This window comes from Xenopus laevis, chromosome 1L (genome assembly GCF_017654675.1).
Source record: "Xenopus laevis strain J_2021 chromosome 1L, Xenopus_laevis_v10.1, whole genome shotgun sequence".
Classification (NCBI taxonomy): domain Eukaryota; kingdom Metazoa; phylum Chordata; class Amphibia; order Anura; family Pipidae; genus Xenopus; species Xenopus laevis.
In genome coordinates, this window is record NC_054371.1 from 141,058,814 (window position 1) to 141,081,876 (window position 23,063).

General features: G+C 37.6%; 1 protein-coding gene across 2 annotated transcripts in view; it reads right to left on the reverse strand.

The window, feature by feature from the left end:
• The window catches only part of cemip2.L (cell migration inducing hyaluronidase 2 L homeolog), a 60,518-nt gene that overhangs the window by 31,761 nt on the left and 5,694 nt on the right, over positions 1–23,063 (reverse strand). Inside the window, exons 1-3 of one of the 2 annotated variants that reach the window (XM_041564235.1) lie at positions 8,783–8,892; positions 5,202–5,544; positions 763–903 (exon numbers count right to left, since the gene is read on the reverse strand). In XM_041564235.1, the coding sequence (XP_041420169.1) occupies positions 763–903; positions 5,202–5,532 (472 nt within the window). In that variant the 5' untranslated portion in view covers positions 5,533–5,544; positions 8,783–8,892. Of the gene's footprint in view, positions 1–762; positions 904–5,201; positions 5,545–8,782; positions 8,893–23,063 lie in introns of those variants that run through there. The other variant, XM_018258784.2, reaches the window with a different exon arrangement.

The window sequence follows — 23,063 nt, forward strand, 5'->3', positions numbered from 1 at the left end:
CCAGGTAATGTGCATTGATTAATCCTCCTCTTAAGATCCACCAATTTTTCTGCATATGAACATCCAATCACAAGTCCCATTGGTCATGTGTAATTAGGATGATTAAAGGAAAACTATACCCCTAAAATGAACATTTAAGCAACAGATAGTTCATATCATAGTAAATGGCATATTAAAGAATCTTACCAAACTGGAATATATATTTAAGTAAATATTGCCCTTTTACATCTCTTGCCTTGAGCCACCATTTCATGATGGTCTGTGTGCTGTCTCAGAGATCACCTGACCAGAAATACTTCAACTCTAACTGTAACAGGAAGAAGTGTGGAAGCAAAAGACACATCTCTGTCTGTTAATTGGCTCATGTGACCCAACATGTATGGTTTGTTGGTATGTTTGTGAGTACAGTGAATCCTACGATCCCAGGGGGCGGCCCTTATTTTTTAAAATGGCAATTTTCTATTTATGATTACCCAATGGCACATACTACTAGAAAAGTATATTATTTTGAAAATGGTTTATTTACATGAAGCAGGATTTTACATATGAGCTGTTTTATGCAATATCTTTTTATAGAGACCTACATTGTTTGGGGGGTATAGTTTTCCTTTAATACAATAAAGGTGTCAGGTAACCCTTGCTTTCAAACATCAGTCATTCTGCTGGTGTTTACTGTGAGATTCAAGAAATGAAATGTTCACCCAATTTCTCCCAACTACTGTAATTAAAACTTTTCCTAAATAAATGACAATAAAAACTCACCCCCGTCTTGTATAGTTATAGAGTGCACTGTTGCATCTGACTGCAAGCGAAAAAGGTTTCCTTTTTTAATGATCACTTTCTTTGTTGCATCATGTCCAGGATTCCAGTTGGTAAGATGATTATTCTGATCTGGACAGTTTTCTTTAAAAAAAAAAAAAAAAAAAAACATTAAAAACTAATGAATATTTTTTAGAGATTAATTTTCAAAATCATATTTAAGTCATATTCAGATGTTATGCTACCTAAGGAAAAGGCCTTGTCACAGTGTAGTGACTTGGTTTCCAGATGTAATGAAAGAAATAAAAGATCTGCAACAAGTGTTTTACAATAGCAATATCTATCTATCTATCTATCTATCAATCAATCATCTGTCCTAACCAGTATATATTTTCTTCAAATGTGTGTGGTAAGTAACACAACTGCTAGTGCCCCCTCAAAGATGGTGCCGTTTCCCACATTTTAAGTTTAGTATTTCCTTAAGTGAACAGTTTTACTGTACTAGCTAATACAATTTGTAGATTTTGTCAGTTTGACAGATTTCCATATGTCATCTTCCAATACACCTTGTCAGGAGAAGCAGGGTGCAGTGGAAGATGAACATGAATGACATGGATAACAGTTCCTCTTGACTTGCTGTCATATCCCTGTGCATGGCCAATCATACTCGTATTCAGATAATTGCCTAACTGGTAAGATACCTTGAAGCTTTGGCAAGAGTATGTCCGCATTTAGATATTAAATAGTAGGCTTAAAGCTGGAGATTAACATTTGGTTTATTACATAGGCATGCTCTGGAAAGACATAACTTTCCAAACTATTATGTCTGTGTGTGTGGGTGTGTGTGTGTAACACGATCTTGACAAACTGGCAATCTGGGCAGCTAAGTGGCAAATGAGATTCAATGTTGATAAATGGAAAGTTGTGCACCTGGGATGTAAAAATATCAAAGCCACTTATACCATTAATGGTACTGCACTAGGCAAATCCATTAGGGAAAAAGACCTTGGAGTCCTTGTAGATGATAAACTTGGATGTAGCAAGCAATGCCAGTCAGCAGCATCAAGGGCAAATAAGGTCTTGAGCTGTATTAAAAGGGGCATAGAGTCAAGGGAAGAGGGGGTCATTCTTCCACTGTATAGAGCACTGGTAAGGCCCCATCTAGAATACGCCGTACAGTTTTGGTCTCCATCACTCAAACAGGACATTATTGTATTAGAGAGGGTACAGAGAAGGGCAACTAAGCTGGTAAAAGGTATGGAAAATCTTAGCTATGAAGAAAGACTGGCCAAATTGGGGATCTTCATGCTGGAGAAGAGGCGCTTAAGGGGTGATGTGATAACTATGTTTAAATATATAAGGGGATCATATAATAATCTCTCTAATGCTTTATTTACCAGTAGGTCTTTCCAGCTGACACAAGGTCACCCATTCCGATTAGAAGAAAGGAGGTTCCGCCTAAATATTCGGAAGGGGTTTTTACAGTGAGAGCTGTGAAGATGTGGAATTCTCTACCTAAATCAGTTGTACAGGCTGATACATTAGATAGCTTTAAGAAGGGGTTGGATGGCTTTTTAGCAAGTGAGGGAATACAGGGTTATGGGAAATAGCTCATAGTCCAAGTTGATCCAGGGACTAGTCCGATTGCCATTTTGGAGTCAGGAAGGAATTTTTTCCCCCTTTGAGGCAAATTGGTGAGGCTTCAACTGGAAGTTAGGCAGATAAAAAAAAAAAAGGTTGAACTTGATGGACGTGTGTCTTTTTTCAACCTTTCTTACTATGTTACTATGTATTGTAAACAATAGAAGATAGGATTATTAATAATAAAAAGGCGGCAAATAAGAAAGGCTTTTCAGACTTTGTATCCAAACCCAGAGTCCCACAACTAATAGTAATTAAAGGTATACTGTCATGGGAAAACATGTTTTTTTCGAAACGCATCAGTTAATAGTGCTGCTCCAGCAGAATTCTGCACTGAAATTCATTTTTTAAAAGAGCAAACAGATTTTGTTGTATTCAATTTTGAAATCTGACATGGGGCTAGACATATTGTCAATTTCCCAGCTGCCTCCAGTCATGTGACTTGTGCTCTGATAAACTTCAATCACTCTTGAAGTAATATCACTACAAGTAATGGACTTTGTATGTTTCTCACGAAATGGGAAATAAAGGTATACCAACATCTACAAAGGCACAACTATATAAACAGCCTACATTTTGACAAAAATTACTCCTAAGTGTTCAGTTGGCAATAGACATGCAAATGTGCGTTGCAATCTTCCAACCTACTACTAACCATTCAGATTAAAGCAAGTAGTACAAAGAACAAATCAAACGATGCTCTGGGCATTAATTCACAGACAACATTCATACAAAAGTTATGTCTGACAAATAGTAGTGACAATCTCCCATTGATACATGCAGAGGTATTATCGTTAGCCAACAGAAATATTCTAACCTGTCCAATTGACTAAACGCCTGACAGCCATGGTACAAAAAATGTCAGGACAATCCACACATGGTACGAAAATCTGATGAACCTTTGTTTTGTATAACTTTATCTTTGTGTCTATGGCCAGTTTAACCCTGTAATTGTTGATTTGGGGTGCCCCTGAGTTATTCCCTTATTTAGTATTATAATGGGATGCAAACTGCAGTAAGCATCAGGTCCTCTGACCACAGCTAGTGATTAGACACCATTTTCCCCCTAAAGGGGGAGAGAAGATAAATTAAAGATATCTTTCATAAATACATCATTATACTATGTCAAGAGTAAGAGTTCTGGCGTGACTAACAAAATAGTGTTTGGAGCATAATCTCAATACTAGAACATAATCCTGCAGCACTTCATATTCATACAGAACACAACCCTGAGATTAACTTGCATCTTTACTGCATTGTACTACCCCCTCACATTAACAGACCTATAAAGGATTCTTATGATATCAGTTCCATGAGAATATGAAAGCAGCTATTAAAGGATCTCATTAAACAATAAGTGACCATTACAGATCATTTATTAATTGGCTGGTGAACATTTCAAAGCACAAATGGTGCTCATTTCTTCTTAAGACAGACCTGCAGCCAATATAGTATAAGTGACCGACCCCATCGATTTTAGACACATTTATCAATAGGATTCTGAGAAAATGAGTCATAGGAGAGCAAGCTGTAATGTGGATCTGATTAACCATGCCCTTTCCCTGGATATTTCTCTGTTCCAAATATATTCTGCTTAAAATTTCACTGCTTAGGCCCTCTAACCTCAGATGAGGGTATAACAGGAAAACATTCAGTGTTGACATTTCCTTTATAATATTTCAAGCTGTTCTGCAGTTTTACAGATGAAGCATTTACCACAAACACATCTACAAGGAAATGCATTAGTGAAGAAACTCAGTTGGCAGAATACACAGAAAACCACAAGAACTGTAGCCTTCACTTGGAAAGGGAGCCCTGACAATTAAAATAATCATATAATTTTCTACTGCATATTTCAATACCCAAAAGTGATTGCAGCTGTCTTTTCATGAATGTGTGCATTTGATTAAGTTGCTCCAACCTGCAGCCCTCCAACTGTTCTCAAACTACAAGTCCCATCACCCTGAAATGGGATACAGGGATGCCATCGCTCAACAACAATAAGGGAGTTGCCGGGTAAATATCTACTACTATAGCAAGCAAAAAATTATAGTTGATTTTTAAGTTTTTGTGCACTCCATAACAAAACGGTTTCAGGAGAATATATTTTGTTTTATGGTATACATAGATAGATACAATTTGTTGTGGTGAAATTCTGCTCATTACAGTCATGGAAGATGGAGCGGAGGGGTGCACAACCAGTACAATATTATTGACAGGGGCTACTCTGAGGATAATGATACTGCATATGGCTGTACATACAGATACATGCTTTTAGTGCTCTATTAACATTCAGATGATAAAGTGTGAAGGGACATATTTGAATGGGATCTAGGCAAACTGGGCATCTCTCTAGTTTTTAAACTGCAAGCTCTAGTAGCATCCTTTAATAGCCTCAGTGATATAGAGCTCAATTTAGGAAAACTTTTCTGAAAAAAAAATATCTAGAACATTTTCAGGAATTAACAGTGCATTATGACTCAACAAGGCACAAAGAACAGCAGAGGGAGAGATGCATTAAAAACATGACTGCTTATACGTATGGGATCTGTTTGAATCATCCTAACTTAAGTTCACTTAAAAACAATAAAAACAGATTCAAAGGGAATAATTTGAAAAATTACAATTATTTGCTTAAAATTAAGTCTATGGTAGATGGTCTTCCCATAAAAGAGCTTTCTGGATATCAGGATTCCATACAAATACACATTTTTCTGCATGCTTTGAAAAGGTTTGCAAAGTGCAGTGATAAGATCCTCGATACTACTAACTCAGAAGAAGTGCACACATAAAGAACTTACCATCAGGTGCATACTTTGAGGATATTCCTAAATAAATGGCAAGGATAATGAAGAGGGTAACACTAGAAACTGCAAAGCATATAAGTGTGTTTTTGTGCCTTCTCCTGCGAATAACATGTGCATGATGCAGCTGGTCGCCTGCAGAGAACCCAAAAGTTGTGTTTGGTTCTTGACCGGCAGAGTTGAATTTGGCTGCTGCTTGACTCTTTGGAGGTGGTGGTGGACGTAATGGAACTATTCTTCCAGGAACATAGCCTGGGGATCTGAGGTTGCTGCCATTGTGCGGTGGGAGGAAAAGGGGAGATCCCCCTCTGTAGTCACTTGACTGCATGGCAGTGTGTCACTAAAATAAAACACAAAGAAAAGAGAAAAAGTTGAAGACCATTTGAAAAAAGAAGCCTTAATATCACTAATATTTAGATTTCCTACTGTATAACTAAAAAACAAGACAGGCAAAGAAGTTTTGCTTTCATAGTGAAACCTCCTTCTGTGTAAACTGCCCTCCCCCAATTACAGATGGAATATCCAGCAGGCTCACATAGATGAGTGATTTAGAATACCATGGGAGCCATGGGTCTTTTAAAGCACAAAGAAACATGTCCAGGCGCAGACATTCATTCTTAAAGCTCCGATTATACCAGACATAACATTTTGTAGGAACAAGGAATTCTGCATTTGTCACAAGATGAAAAACGCAAATCAACACATTCCAGGTTATTATAGAAGACTTGCACATAACTGAAATAGCATGCACTAAATACACAAGAGGTTTTGAACAAGAAGCAGCTTGCAGGTGAATATTACATATATTGTACTGTACAGCATTTACAGACTAATGTGAAATCTTTATTTTTGTTTAGCTGATTTATAGTCCACCAGCAATTTAAGTTGATTTTTTATTATTAAACACACATGGTTCTTGATCTTTTCTTAAACAAATCTGTCACCCCGGTGGCCACTTGTTGGACTGCTCTACTCCTTGCTAAGCGCCAGGGCAGCAAGTCAGAAGTACTAACCCAGTTTTAAAAAGCTGCTTTTGTGTTTCAGGACCTAAAAGTGCTTCAGACTGTACTACTATATGTAGTAAACAGAAACACTACAGATTGCAGTCAAGAACCTGAAAGCAGGGCTTACAGTCACTGTTATATAGTCGGTTTTTCTAATTGAATTAATAAGAACAAGTAGGATTTATAATTCGGAATATTCATTCAAACAGGTTACAAATAAAGCATACCAACTCCTTTATACTGTATAATGTAATACTATTATAATACACAAAAGCCATGAATATCCTGTAAATTATATCCTTATAAATGGTCAGTTCTGATGTCATCAGTTAAAAACGGTGTGTTCTGATGTCATTTCTGTCACATGACTAACTAAAACTTGTGTATTATAATAAATAAAGTACCCCGTGTTGCAAAATATGAGGATTATATTATCCTTATATTTTCAGTATATAATGGTTACTTCACTATGCATGTGGTGGTGAGCATTATTTTGACTGACTTGTCCCCTTAATGGACCTCCATTAGATTCAGGTTAACCACAGGCCAGTAATAACCTGCCTATATTTTAGGAAAAAGTAATGTATCAGTGTTTGCAGATGACACAAAACTTTCCAGCCCAATTAATTCCATCTAGAATGTGGCATCCTTGCAACAGGATCTTGACAAACTGGCAATCTGGGCAGCTAAGTGGGAAATGAGATTCAATGTTGATAAATGTAAAGTCATGCACCTGGGATGTAAAAATATCCAAGCCACTTATACCCTTAATGGGACTGCACTAGGCAAATTCATTATGGAAAAGGACCCTGGAGTCCTTGTAGATGATAAACTTGTCTGTAGCAAGCAATGCCAGTCAGCAGCATCAAGGGCAAATAAGGTCTTGAGCTGTATTAAAAGGGGCACTGGTAAGGCCCCATCTAGAATATGCTGTACAGTTTTGGTCTCCATCTCTCAAACAGGACATTATTGTATTAGAGAAGGTCCAGAGAAGGGCAACTAAGCTGGTAAAAGGTATGGAAAATCTTAGCTATGAAGAAAGACTGGCCAAATTGGGGATGTTCACACTGGAGAAGATGCGTTTAAGGGGTGATATGATAACTATGTATAAATATATAAGGGGATCATATAATAATCTCTCTAATGCTTTATTTACCAGTAGGTCTTTCCAGCTGACACAAGGTCACCCATCAGATTAGAAGAAAAGAGGTTCCGTCTAAATATTCGGAAGGGTTTTTTTACAGTGAGAGCAGTGAAGATGTGGAATTCTCACCCTGAATCAGTGGTACAGGCTGATACATTAGATAGCTTTAAGAAGGGGTTGGATGGATTTTTAGCAAGTGAGGGAATACAGGGTTATGGAAGATAGCTCATAGTACAGGTTGAATAGGGAAAGTCCCTAGTCCGATTGCCATTTTGGAGTCAGGAAGGAATTTTTTCCCCCTCTGAGGCAAATGGAGAGGCTTCAGATGGGATTTTTTGCCTTCCTCTGGATCAACTGGCAGTTAGGCAGGTTAAAAAAAAAAGTCAAAAGGTTGAACTTGATGGACGTGTGTCTTTTTTCAACCTAACTTACTATGTTACTATGTAACTCCTTGTAGATAGTGTCCCAAGTTGGAAACAAACCCAGGCCAAAAGAGTTGCAAGGTAGCAATGCTAACCACTGTGTCACAATGCAATGAAAATAAAATGCATTATCACATTCCAATTGGCATTCGCTAATCATTCTAATCATTCTAATGGTTTAATAGAAGGTGGCACATCATAGACAGTGATTTTGGTTACATTTTAATCAGTGATTGAGATAAACACAGACAGTCCACCGAGGGGAAAACTAAATAGAAGGCAGTGGTTGAGGAAACATGATCAATTTTTCATTGCACAGAATTCCTGGTTTGCTTCCAGACCATGGGGAATGGCACATTCAGAGGCACCTATAACCTATATGTTTTCAGGGGGGACATGAAAATCTCTTATAGCCCCTGATGCTTAAAACTGTAAAAGAAGTGGAAGAAAGTGGAACATCATAGCATCAATAAGGGCCAGTTTGGTTAAACATGAAAAGCAGAATTTCTATTTACTAGGAGGAAGGAGAAGATGTGTAAAAATAGTTACATTAAGCATCTCCTTATTTTAAGAGACTGAGGGACAAGGTGAAAAGAAGGGACGTTCAATTTGCATATTAAAAACATACATACATCTTAACACTGTAATGAAAAATAGTACGAGACACAAAGTGGTGTTATATATACAGTAAAAATCGTGCATATAAAAATTAACAACAACAAAAAAGAACCATCAGCGCAGGATGTCTTTTTATACATTCTGAAAACCTCATCTGGTTATATTTACGAAGTTTATTTTCCTGTGTACTCTTTGGAGCATCCTGTCCTCAGATATATGCTGAGCAGGCATCCAGGGAGATCAGTTTTCCTGAACCGTGTGACATGGAGATTCTAGTATTGTGCAACTGGTTCAGTTTGTTAAAATCATTTGTGAAGCCATTTAAATACCATACCATAATAGTCATCCTCTGCTGCATAATTAACAGTGTATAGTCAGCCACACACTCACCTCAGAAGCAGCAACTTTGGTCCAGGTCTATATAGTCAAGATGCAATCCAGCACAGGGAAACTACTTCAGAAACAATGAAGGCTGGGAGTCTGGTGTTTATTGAAGTCCATTCCCAAGGTAAACTAAGATACAAATCACCACCAATACGGACTTTATACATAAAGCACCATCAAAGCCACACCCTAAGGAACACCCATAGGTGGATACAATCCAGACATCTAAAAAGCAATATCCTAGAGCTATTAAAATGAATCCATTACAATAAAGGATTTCCAGAATAAACAAAATTTAGGAATGTTCATTCAAAAGGCCCAATCTTGTCCACAGTGAGATGTCATCATGCCCCTCTAGGTTGACAATATATTTGGTAGGTAAAGTTGTCCCTTAGACAAAGCCCCAACAACCTATTTTACCACTTCAACTATCTGCTTTATGTGGCCATGAGACTATAATTAAACCAAAAGTGATTTCCAAGGTAGCTGTAACTCTTCAAGAATCATTATCTACAGTAGTCCTGGATATTCGGAGACATATTTAAAGCTACAACCAAGTTTGTGATGTATGCTGTGTATCTCTATCAACTCTTCTATGGCCTTTAAACAGGCAAAAAGGACTCATTTTCCTATGCATACTTTACAAATGATGCACTTCATTAGGTTTGTCCTAGGCTGTTATGTTGTTTGTTTCAATAATGCTTTTTTGAGCTACACTAGGTTGACTTTACATCTATTTATTGTAAGGCTACACTGTATTTTTAAACTTGCAAACATGGCAACATGAAATCTTTGCATCGCTGACTCCATGGAGCTATAAAAAAATGGATAAATCTTAATCTTGAAGTAGATCCACTTGGTCAGTTAAAAAAAAATAGCCGAAACTAGGCACAACAAAAAAAAGCAATTTTTTAGCAAACACAGCAGGCACCATTCTTAGTAACATAGTATGTTGGGTTGAAAAAAAAAAAAGACACACATCCCAACAAATTCAACCTTTTAATTATAAATATATAATACACAAAAGCCATAAATAGCTTGTAAATTATATCTTTATAAACGGTGAGTTCTGATGTCATTTCTGTCATATGGCTCACTTTGGCCTTGTGCTTTAATATGGTCATGAAACTCATTGGTAACTTATATCCTTATATTTTACAAGAGGGGGTACTTTATTCATTATATAACCTGGCTAAATGCTAGTCCAACAACATGGGCTTGTCAGTTAGGTAAGCACTGAGTCCCAAAGCTTCATTATTAGTTATAGGGTAGGGATGAAGGGTAGACCACAGGGCAACTCACAACACAACAATTCTCCAGTGTAGTTTATCACAGTGAGCCTTCCTTCCAAAACAATACATTAAGGGGCAGATTTACTAAACTCGAGTGAATGGTTCAAATTGCAAAAAGTTTGAATTTCAAAGTAAATTTTTATAGGCTATATTCGACTTCGATTCGAACGATTCGAAGTAAAAATCGTTCCACTATTCGACCATTTGATAATCGAAGTACCGTCTCTTTAAAAAAAGCTTTGACTTCATACTTCACCAAATTAAAGCTACCGAAGTGCAATGTTAGCCTATGGGGACCTTCCATAGCACTTTTCTAAGTTTTCTTTTTTGGTCGAATAAAAATCCTTCGATCGTTCGCTAAAAATCGTTCGATTCAAACGATTTAATTGTTCGATCTAACGATTTCTATTCAATCGTTCGATCGGTCGGTAAAAATCCCTTGACTTCAATATTCGAAGCTTTTTTAACTTCGAAATTCGTCCCTTAGTACATCTGCCCCTATATGTAACACATCATTTACTATGAATCAACAATTTGTGTAGAAAAGGAGTTGCATTGGACCCCTTCATTATCAGTTAGGCAAAGACGATAAACTCATGAGGGGTAGTTTACAAAACAGAAAGCAGTGTCCAGGCACGTGTCCCCCACCCACCCTAACTTACACATCTGAATGACATACAAGTTTAGAAGTTGCAGAGGGCACTGCCATATGGCATGCAGTAAGGATAGGGCTGGCCCACACCACCTGAAACTGCTCTCTGGCCATCCAAGCTAATTATAATAAGTGCTGAAATGGTGCAAACATTTGACAGGGTTGAGTTTATTAAAAAAAAAAAAACTTTACCAGGGTACAGGAAGAACTTTTATCATAAATTGGACGTGGGCAGAATTTACAAAAAAAGCACACAGCAGTAATACTATAATTGTTATAAAAGCTACGTCCTGTGTTTTTTAGGTCTTGACAATTAAAAAGTGGTTTCCTGTCCAGAGATTCTTCATAGTTTTGTATACCAGTATACTGTATGCTGGCAATTGCTAAATAATCAAATCTGGGCAGTTACAGTGGAAATGTTGAGTTTTATTTCTTTACTGCCCAGATAATTCCCTTGTATTTTCACTGTCTGCTTTTTGCTAATAAGAAACAAAACCCCTACATTCACACATATACTTTAAACACATTGAGAACTAAAAAATTGCTAAAAAAATGAATATAGATTTTTTTCAAACAAAATGTATTTTTAAAGAGGGGCAAATGTTTCTCCTCTGCACAACCTTTTAACTGCACAAAGGAACACAAGAGCATGTGCGAAGTACTCATTTATGAGCCTGAGCTGGGATTGCTAGAAAGCAAAGTAGCACCCAGTGTGGATATTACTTTTCATGGATAATGTCCAACTTCTGACATTCTTATGTCAAAGTTGGTGCAGAAACAGATTGAGCTCCCTAGTTTGTCATAAAATGGTACAAAATGTTTAAGTGCCATGACGATGTCAGAAAGATGTAGGAACTGTGTGAAGACATTTTCCACACCCTTTGAAATCTGGCTTTGGCAAGGACAATGTAAGCACTCGGCAATCCTTACTTAAAGAAGAAGCAAAGCTACTGAGGCTGTTTATTGCCAATAGATTAGCCACAATAGTGCAAGCTAGACTGCTATATTCATTCTGTAGAATGCTTTACCAAACCTGAGTAAACAGCTCTAGAAGCTCTGTTTGTTTAGGATAGCAGCTGCCATATTAGCTTGGTGTGACATCACATCCTCTCCTTAGCTCTGGGCTCAGGTAACATCAGAGAGGGTAGGAGTGAAAGATGAGCAAACTGAGCATGCTCAAGCCCTAGCAGAGGTTTAAGCTGAAAAAAGGAAGTCTGATACAGAAACCCATGTGTACACAATAGAAGGAAAGAAATGTGGTGTTTCTTTTGACAGAGGACTCAGAGCAGCATTACTGAGGGTTTACTGGTGTATTTATATAGACCTTTCTGAAAAAGCTTACTTTGTTTTAACCTTTTCCTTTAACTCAGTTGTCCTTATTGTGACTCAAAAATGGCGTATTGTCATATGAGCTAGAGGTCACTGGAGATGGATAAATATATATATCAGACTTTATATATAAGACTATATATGGATAAGACTTTTTTTTTTAAAATCCATTGAAATAAAATTTGTAATACTCTAGTTCACATAAAACATAATACTACTGCTATGTTTTTCTGTGTGGGGTGGTTTCATTGTCCTTCTTTGATTGAGCCCCATCAAACTCCATATGCTTTCAAATGGCTCTGATATGGCAGTGGGGATTATTTATGTAGACCGTATGCAGAAGTGCAAGCAAGACCTTGTTCATTTGTGCACATGCGCATAGTACTTCTGCCTCATGTTTGCCTGTGCTCTGAAAGTCACACCAGTTAAAAAGATCATGTGCAACATCAGCAGCTGCAGGTCAGCCCGATTTACTGCCTGCCATAGGATAGATTGGAAGAACAAACAGACTGCATCTGCTCCTGCTCCCTAACTTGAGTGTCTAAATGACATGCAAGTTAGAAAATGGATGTGGCCTACTATATGTGTTGTTTTAGGGAAAAATATTAACTTTTCTTCAGCAGCGGCGACACAAATGAATGCAGAAAAATACTTTTTTCAAGATAAAGCATTATTAACAAGATTATATAGTAACAGGATATATGCCACATGAAAGGGCTCAATAATATTGCTATGTAAGGAGAAGGTAGATTAACAGACAACTCTTGAAATTAACAAAGACATTTCAGTATTTAGGAAAAATGTACAGACATAGAGCAATATTTTAAAATGATAAACAATTAATTCTTCTTTAATTGTGGAAGGTGCATAGCATAGCCTATACTAACAAGAGGCATTTAAAATCAGTTTTACAGACAGAAAGGGAAACAATTATAGTCAAAATATCAATGGAAAAAAAGTTCATTCCTTGCAGAACTAGTGTTCCGTATAAACACACAAAGGAAAATGCATTTGGAGCTCACCTTTCCCACAAGCTAGTTGGCATCATGCTGGATAAACAGGGCTAACAGCGTAATGCCAACTGTAATGTTTGGCGGAGAAGGAATAATGGTCTGGGTGTGTTTTTTGTCTTGGATTAGGCTAGGGCCCCAGGATGCAGTGAAAATAAACAAAGTCTACAGTTTACATTGCTGACAATTCTGTACTTCCTTCCGAGCCAGGCCCAATAACCCAAGATCAGTGCTCCACCTCACTAATGCACTGGTGAATGAATTAAAACATCAATGGTCCACCATAAAACATAAAGCCTTCCTAGAAAGGTGGGGGCTGTTAAAGCAGCCAAGAGAACTAACTTTATCTCAATACCCTTTATTTCAAAATAAGATGTTGGACAGGCAGGTGACTGGATGCTATTGCCCATATAATGTATTTGGCTGTAAGAAAATATGTAATGGAAACAACATTTTTTAATGTAATGAATCCATCCTGTTTTGGGAGTATAGTTTCCCCTTTACACTTTGATCCCATCTGCACTTTCCATGATAAGCATCACCCCTTTGTTATCCTATAGGTGTGTCTCAGACAAACCCAAAGGTGGGTCAACTGTATCCTGTTCAGAATGTTGTTTTGAGCCTTAGCCTTGTGGAGATGTATGACCTTTATTAAAAAGGTCTGTAATGAATCTGCTCTAAAATGTAAATCTGCAATGTGAAAGAAAAATGAGGAAATAGAAATTAACAGGAAAAATGTAAACGCTCATGTTTAAAAAAAAAAAAAAAAAAGCTTATTCAGCAATATGTACAGCATTGTGGAAATGGATTTAACAGACTGCATGCAAAAGAAAGAAAAATTAGACGAATCAATAACGGCTATTCTGGCCTTAAGAAATTGCATTACAAGTGAGAAGCCAGGGAACCATTTATACAGCTGGGGGAGGGTGATGCCATGAGTAATCTTTCAGAGAGAAGGAATAGCATGTGCGCCTTTGTTCTCAATAATGCAAAAGCAGATACTTATTCACCTCTGGGGAATAGAACAAGGGGAAATTTCATTTCAAAATACATGCAGCCTCAGCTGCATGCAGTAGAAGTTCTCTTCATTTCATTATTTGCTTTTCCTTTAATAAGTTCACCACTACTGTGCTGTGTTCTATTGTAACTCATTTTTTGATCATATTAACAAATTAAGGTTCATATGAAACCCATGACATCTGGAGAGATTGCTGTGCAATATAGATAGCTAGAATGTCAACCATAAAGCATGACAGAACTCCTTCCTTTGGATAGAAAGTAGGACCAGCAGCCACGTTCCTAGGGAACAAGATATTGTACTGATACATTTTATAAATAAAGGGCAAATCCAATGACCAGGAATATCTTATGACTTTGTAGAGTATGTTTCATGTCCTAATGGAGACAATAGGGCTCACTTACTAATGCAAGTGCAGCACAAAGCACAAAATAGCTTTAGGAGTAAATTCAGCACTTCTATACTTGCATGAACTTAGCAGTTGTGCTTGCTTTGCTGCTTAAGGTGCAAGCACAGGCATGGGTTATCCAGAATGCTAGGGACCTGGGGTTTTCCTGAAAAAGGATATTTTTCATCAATTGGATCTTCATACCATAAGTCTGCTAGAAAACCATGTAAACATTATAAAACCCCAATAGGCTGGTTTTGCTTCTAATAAGGATTAATTAGATCTTAATTTGGATTAAGTACAAGGTGCTGTTTTATTATTACAGAGAAAAGGGAACTCATTTTTAACATTTTGGTTTATTCGGATAAAATGGAGTCTATGGGAGACCGTAATTTTGGAGGTTTCTGGATAACTGATCACATACCTGTACATGGAGCATGGACCCATGAAGAGGCGTTACTTTGTGTGATGTAACTGCATTTGCAACTGAATTGCACCTAGTCAGTTAAATTACAATTCAATTCATATCCACACTGATGCAAGCAAAAACCTAAGACAACTTGTGTAATGCACAGTAAGGTTGAATAGAGTAAGCTTTGTTAAACAACTCAAATGGTTTCTGCTACTTTGTTGGCACCTGCAATTACAGATATTCTAGGAAATAACTATGGATTGTGGATTAAATAATCATGATTTGTGCACAACACAATTTATGCTCTTCAAAATGATTACTATGTTTTTCTTTATAATCGCTATCTGCTGTACAGTGCTGCGTACGTAAGTAGTGCTATGTAAATAAAAATATACATACACTCATACATATTCATCCTTTTTCAGTTTACTTGTTTGATATGGGTGAATCGGTCACAACAAGAAAAAACTTCTCATGAAAACATTGAATTCTTGAACTGAATCTGCAACTGAATTAGGAAAAATTTGATTTTAAAATAGATTTATTTCTGCATAATACTGTCGAAATGCCACTACAACTTCAAATAACTACCCTGATGTGCAAAAGCTTCTGTTCAGTTTCCTTATATTTATATAGGAATGCTGGCAATAAAATAAGAGAATCGTGTTTTTAAACATGCAGCACTTAAAGGAACAGTTCAGTGTACAAATAAAAACTGGGTAAACACTAAACAGATAATAAAAAATGTTTCTAATATAGTTAGTTAGCAAATGTCTAACCTAATAGCCAAATCCCAACTTTCTGCTTTTCAGCTCTCTAACTCAGTCAGTCTGTGACTTGATGGGGGGGGGGGGGCACATGGAACATAACGATTCAGTGAGTTTGCAATTGATTCTCAGCATTCAGCTCAGATTCAAAAGCAACAGTTATGACCCATGAGTCCCTTGTTATGTTAGACATCCAGTCACTCCAGTCTTTATACATTACATTTTTGGCTAACTATATTAAAAAAATATATATATTTTGCACAGCCTATCTATTAACACAGTTTTTATTTTTACACTGAACAATTCCTTTAAGCTACTCAATAGAGATATCTTGAAAATGTCAGACTATTGGCTACTGTGCTCACCTAAGCTCATAACATATGTTTACCAATAAGAATCAAAATGGAAAACCAGTCTGTAGCTGTGATTCCAGCAGCATCTACCCAAGCTGTGCATTTAAACACAGCAGGGCTCATTTACTAAACCTGGGTAGATTTGCACTTGCATACTCTTCTAGTAAGCAATCCCAGGCTTCTATCACCTAAGGATCTTTGGGAAAAAACATTGTGACGTATGTCCATGTGACACATGATTTAGACACATTAGACACATTTTGTTTTGTTTTTTAAAAATTGCAGTCTCTCCAGTTATTTTATAGAAGCAGTGCCGATATACCTTATAACCGTATTTACTCCTTGGTAGCTTCAGTTGGGAAAGCCCTGTAAATGTGGTACCTTGCATCTTGCATGTATAAGTTAAAGCTTTAAAAGGAAATGTATAGAATTTAACAAATGGTGACCAAATCCTTGGAATTTATTACAATGTATTCCCTTTTGACTTCATGCCTGCTTTGTGCAACAATAAAACAGAATCATTTGGTGGCTTATATTGTGGGCTTTTACTTAACCACTCCATTTCTCTGACTTCATATAAACCAAACTTGCCACAAAAATGTGCAATGGAAATTGGAAGAGCATTCTGCTTGAATTAAGTATGTCCAGTGGAATTTACGCTTGCAAGCACCTACATTAAACAGTCTGCTTGTCCTTCTGTCTGGTTCTAGTATAAATGATATTGTTGATGCCTATTACAGGAATTGATCATTACAGACATCAGGCATGTGGAGAGAGTTAGCATGAGGAATGAATCAACAAGGCAAGAATGTGTTCTGTGGTTGTAACCAACACCATCATTGGCCCTAAAAAGTAATAACTAATATTTCCACCATTTCAAGCATACTTTATTTTCATAGGCATTTTAAACTCCCATCAAAGTGGTTCAGGTTAGGTCACAAGAAATAGCTGTTACAGCTAATATTTCGCTATAATAACCTTCTGATTGCCTAAGGCTCCAGAGGAATTATGCTCTGCTCCTGCACCCAGTAGGTAAAGTCAACTGAACACATCTCTGCTGCTCCTATGTGACAATGTACACACATGCAGCAGATGCTTAATGTTGTTTACATTAAGCATCTGCTTAACCCAGCATTCAAACTCAAAAGCCTCCTTAAGGAGGTCAGATGTCCTGGTAATAAATAGGGCAAGAGCAGCTGTTCCACTATCACTTGTAAAGAGAATTCCATCAAACAAATCCTAGCATACAGCACATTCTAATTCTTTTAAAAAAATATTTTTCAAACACCTTGATAGAAACGGACATATTTCCTGTTATTCACTTGGCAGAGATACACTATTTCCCTTGATCTCTACCACATTCTGCAACTGGCCTCCACTAAAGAATACCTTCAGTAACAGATATGATCGCACCCAAGTCTACGTCAAAACAGATGAAAACAGCACATCCTGTTCCCAGAATGGAGGTGCCTTTCCAGCCACTCACAGAGGATGATGGCAGTTTTATATTTAAAGGGGATTGATCGCGAAAATTAAGATTTAATATAAGCTTCATCTCACTGAAATAAGACACTTTCAAAATATAATTAATTAAAAATTCTGTATAGTTCAAGAAATAACCAAGTTAGGGCATGGTCATACTGGGAGATTAAGGGAGATTTAGTCGCCCGGCACCTAATCGCCTCTTCTTTGGGGGCGACTAATCTCCCCGAACTGCTTCACCCTGTCTTCCGCCTGCTAGAATGAAAAATCTCCTGCGGCATAGCACCCGCGGCGCTTCGTTTACCGAAGTCGCCGAAGTTTCCTCGTGCGGCAACTGCGGAAAACAAAGCGCCGCGAGTGCCATGCCGCAGGTGATTTAAACAAACACTTCCATTGAGATGTGGTGACTCTGGTGAGAAGTATATAAACCTACTCGAGAACAGCCTTCATAATACACAGCAATAACATAATGTTAAGATAATTCAGCAAAACTGTGTGGATTTTTTTTTTAACTCATTCCTATTGGACACAATTGTATCTACTAAAAAAGGCATTTAACATCCTTTTAATCAACACATAAGTGTGCTCTCTCATAAGACACCTCAAGCACACCCTTCATGACTTGTCATCACTTAACTAAAGATAGCAAAAGCCAAGCTTATAGCATTTCTCTTTTCTAATGCCACAGATACCAGGCATCCCAAACTCCTGACTAAGCTGGAATTACAGAACATTGAACTTGCTGCAGACTTGGGGACATATAGTTGAAAGTGGCCCTGGTGGAATTTTTCATACCTGAGACTATTAATCTATGCTGGAGTGGGTATACTCCTGAAAAGTTCTCTTCAATTCAGATACGTTCTACATTTCTTTAATGACATCAAAAGAATTCTTGAACCATCCTCTGCTCACAGGAAGACTTTCTTCTGGCACTGACCTACATTATAGCCTCTCACTCTGAGACCTCTCCATGGTTTCTTGGAATGCTCTACCATGATCTCATAAATCATCATCTAACTTTTCAGCATGTCAACATGTCCTTATAATACATTTGTTCATATAAGCTTCATCCCCACTAAAGTTCCTGCACTCAGTGTTTATTGGCCATGGTGCTTTGGTTATTTCTTAATACCTCTCAAACTAGAAGTTGCTACAGTCTAGGCCCTCTCGTCCAACTATTATTCATCAGATTGAAATACATTCCGCTAAATGTTTATTTGAAGAGTGGTTTACCCCTGGAGTTGGTTTACAATATTCACAAGGTATAAACAAGTTTATAGGTATCTCGGATCATGCAGCTTGAATCAAAATCAGTGATTCATAATATAGCATACTATTGTTCATTATCGCCTTAGGTTCCTGTCCTGGTGCAGCTTAAAGGGGTTGTTTACCTTCCAAACAATTTTTCAGTTCAGTTGTTTTCAAACTGTTCTCCAGAAAAAGATATTATTTTCAATTGCCTTACTTTTTTTTTTTTTTACAGTTTTTCCAAAATCTAAGTTTAAAGTTTAATGCTCCTGTCTCTGGTGTTTCAGTCTGACAGTGCAGTAGTAATCCAACTGCAGATTCTGAACTGTTACAATTTGATATAGTAGTTGATACATTTCTCAGCATCTGTGGAATATTAGCAACTATTGTATCAATTCTAACAGCTACCTTTAAAGAGCACCTGTTGGGCAAAAATATTATCCCCAACCAAAGGTGCGGGCAAATGGAGGGCACACTCCAGGTAACAGCAGCTTTTTTTTTTTTTTTTTGTAAAATACCCCCCACCAGCGCTAGGCCACACACACTGGGAGTGAGCTCCCGGTACAAGCGTCCATGTTAGGGCACACGTCTGTGCATAATAAGCGAATGGCACAACTTGCTCATTATGCACATGCGCGTGATGTCAGAAGTGTATTATATGCATGCGCTATGTACAAAATGGCCACTCACATGAGTGTCCTAGCATTGGCAGGGGGCATTTTTTTTAAAACAAATAAAATAAAACTATTGTTACCCCCAAACGGATTCTGTTAGTCCACACCTTTGTTTGGGTATAAATTTTTTGCCCAACAGGTGCCCTCAGGAAACTCAGGGATTCAGCTCAGCAGGGCTATAGATAAGAAATGTATCAACTAAATGTATCAATTAAGAACAGTTACAGAGTCGACGACCCCCCCCCCCCTTCCCAGAGTTGCTTTAGAAAGGTGAAAAATAAGACTTCATGCTACAGTGGTCACAAATAGAAAACAGAAAGTAATTGGAAAAAGTCTTTATTTCTGAACGATCTGAAACCAAATAAACTGAAAAAAGCAATGGAAGGTAACAAACCCCTGCAAAGTGTAATGCGCTCACACACTAGGGACAATTTCTTCAGGAGCCAATTAAACTGCCAATTAACGTAACAAAATATTATTTTCACGGGAGGTTTCCTACTCTAACAAAAGGTTATAAAATCATAACGATGTTCTTTATACAGGTATGGGACCTGTATAAAGAACATCAAGTTCGGATCAAGTACAGAGAGAAAAAGGAAATATCTTTTCCAATTCTGAATTACTTATTTAAAACTACGTTTAATTCTGAGGTTTTTGGATTAACGGGTTTCCAGATAAATTATCTTATACCTGAGCTACTCAGATGCAAACAGCATTAAGAAAAAAAATGTAAATCAACTGATCAACTTGACCTCAGCTGGCACAAATACATGCACATTCACTCCTTGGGGCAGTTTACAGACCTACAAAGCTGCTAGAAGAATATCAGTAGTGACTAACGTTTACTTCTCACCCCAATGCCAAGATATACGTGCTACCAAAAATGAGTTTTTACAGCTATCACTTTACAGTGAATTTCCACAGGAAATTGCTCATAGCAGTTCTGCAGCTTTTAACAGCAAAACTGTTTGCACAGACCTTTATACACATTTTTCTAGCTTTATTGCTTGCAACCCCCCCCCCCCAAAAAAAAAACCCAAGACACGCTGCACATCATTAGATCATTCATGAGGGAATCATGCTGATGATAAATGCAACAACATGTAGCATTTGTTATCTTCATACCTGTGTGCACTACCTGGAAATCCTTATCTGCTGATGCACCATACCCTGGCCAACGATGCATATGCTGATAAAACTTGCCAACCTGCCCGATCCTGAGACTGACTGATTTTTCTTTCAAAAACACAACTATAGACACAACTATAGTTTATATAAACAAGCTGCTGTGTAGCCATAGGACAGCCATTCAAGCACATGATACACAGTAGATAACAGAAAAACTCTGAAGAATCCCATTATATACTACAGAGCTTATCTGTTATCTGCTGTGTATCCTGTGCCTTTTCTCCTTTTTCAGCTTTGAATGGCTGCCCCATGGCTACACAGCAGCTTGTTTATATAAAACTATAGTAGTGTTTCTGAACCAAACATATCAGTCGTACCAGTTCAGTAGAGCAGTACATTATATTTTCATTGCTTTGAAACACTTTCATTTTGGGTGTTACGGTCAGGGCCAGAACTAGGGGTAGGCAGAAGAGGCTCGTGCCTAGGTACAAAGGCAGAGGGGTTCCAGGCACTTACCTCTTTTGACACCTTCCCCTAGTTCGGAGCCTTGTGTCCTTAAAGGGATACTGTCATGGGGAAAAAAATTTTTTCAAAATGAATCAGTTAATAGTGCTGCTCCAGCAGAATTCTGCACTGAAATCCATTTCTCAAAAGAGCAAACAGATTTTTTTATATTCAATTTTGAAATCTGACATGGGGCTAGACATTTTGTAAATTTCCCAGCTGCCCCTGGTCATGTGACTTGTGCCTGCACTTTAGGAGAGAAATGCTTTCTGGCAGGCTGCTGTTTTTCCTTCTCAATGTAACTGAATGTGTCTCAGTGAGACGTGGGTTTTTACTATTTTACTATCAGGCGGTTGTTATCTTGTGTTAGGGAGCTGCCAACTGGTTACCTTCCCATTGTTCTTTTGCTTGGCTGCTGGGGGGAGGGGGAGGGAGGGGGGGTGATATCACTCCAACTTGCAGTACAGCAGTAAAGTGTGATTGAAGTTTATCAGAGCACAAGTCACATAACTGGGGCAGCTGGGAAATTGACAATATGTCTAGCCCCATGTCAGATTTCAAAACTGAATATAAAAAAATCTGTTTGCTCTTTTGAGAAATGGATTTCAGTGCAGAATTCTGCTGGAGCAGCACTATTAACTGATTCATTTTGGAAAAAAAATGTTTTCCCATGACAGTATCCCTTTAAGTTGTGGCTGCTTCTTCCTAAATGCTAAATGTGCGCTCTTCTGTGAATGCCCACTGGCGGGTCCACTCTTCCGCACACGTGCACTCATGCTTCATCTGCGCATGCGCAAACATTGGGGGGCAATGTAGTCGGCCAGGTTGCCTAGCGCACCTGGCCGACTTGGCCTGGCACTGGTTACTGTTGCTTTAATGGTGCCATCTCTTGAATTCTTTTTATCTTCCTGCTTGTAAGATGATTATATTACTTATACTGAGTTCTTGTAGGTCACAAGAAAGGATAGGGCCCGACTTTAGGAAGGATAAAACTGCAAAATGACAAACACATTCACAGAATGTTAGTATTTCAAAATAGGATGCATACAGGTTTGCCTTCTCCCTCAATATAGTATCTTCATAATAAGAGCAAAAGCAAATAAACAGCCTAATGACCCTCTAACCTTTAAATATTAAAAATATGGTGTGAACCCAGCCAACAAGATTAAAAATACGACAGTTTGTTAAGAGACGACAACAAAATGCTTAAATAAAATAGCTATAAGCAGGTCCAACTAAAATCATTTGGTGAAGTCATTGAATAACCCATAGGCCACCTTGAACTAATGAAAACTAACAAACAATTATTTACTTTCTCTAATGAGATTTAGCTGTTACACAAAACCTTCAAGGGAAAAAACAACCTTATAAACACTGCAATAGATTACAACCATATTTATGGTGTCTAGAAATTTAACTTGAATAGAGAAATGTGACAGTACTCAAAGTAATCCGATACCTTAATAACCACAGGCAGTTATACATGCTGTACATTAAATAAATCTATGTATGTTCCCTTGCATAACACCATGTCGAGCCTTAGAGATCTTGGTTCCATAATCCAAATAAACTAGCGCTAGATCCTCTAAAGCACGCAGGGGAAAACCATGAAATCACAAGAATATGTTTTTCAAAAATAACTGTATTTTGATAAACAATGTATTTTCTATCAGTATCACAATTTGTACCAGCAAAAGCATATCCCTATAGTTTACTCTCTCTTTAAAGATTTTTTTTGTTGCAACTTTATATGAAGCACACTGGATAGAGCTTTCTCAATCCTTTTTTATTAGACAGTAGCTGTTTTTTTAACTTTACGAATCAGTCACCAAATAGAAGACTTTGTGTGAGCCAACATTAATGGACATAAATTGAGGACTGCCAGCCGGGTCACAATGAATCCAGACATTGCCAAGAAGCACATGCCTAGAAGCCGAAATTTTTAGAAAGCAATGGTAACTAAACTTTACAAATAACCTAGAACATCTAAGACAGATAAGTTTATACAGGTATGGGATCTGTTATCCAGA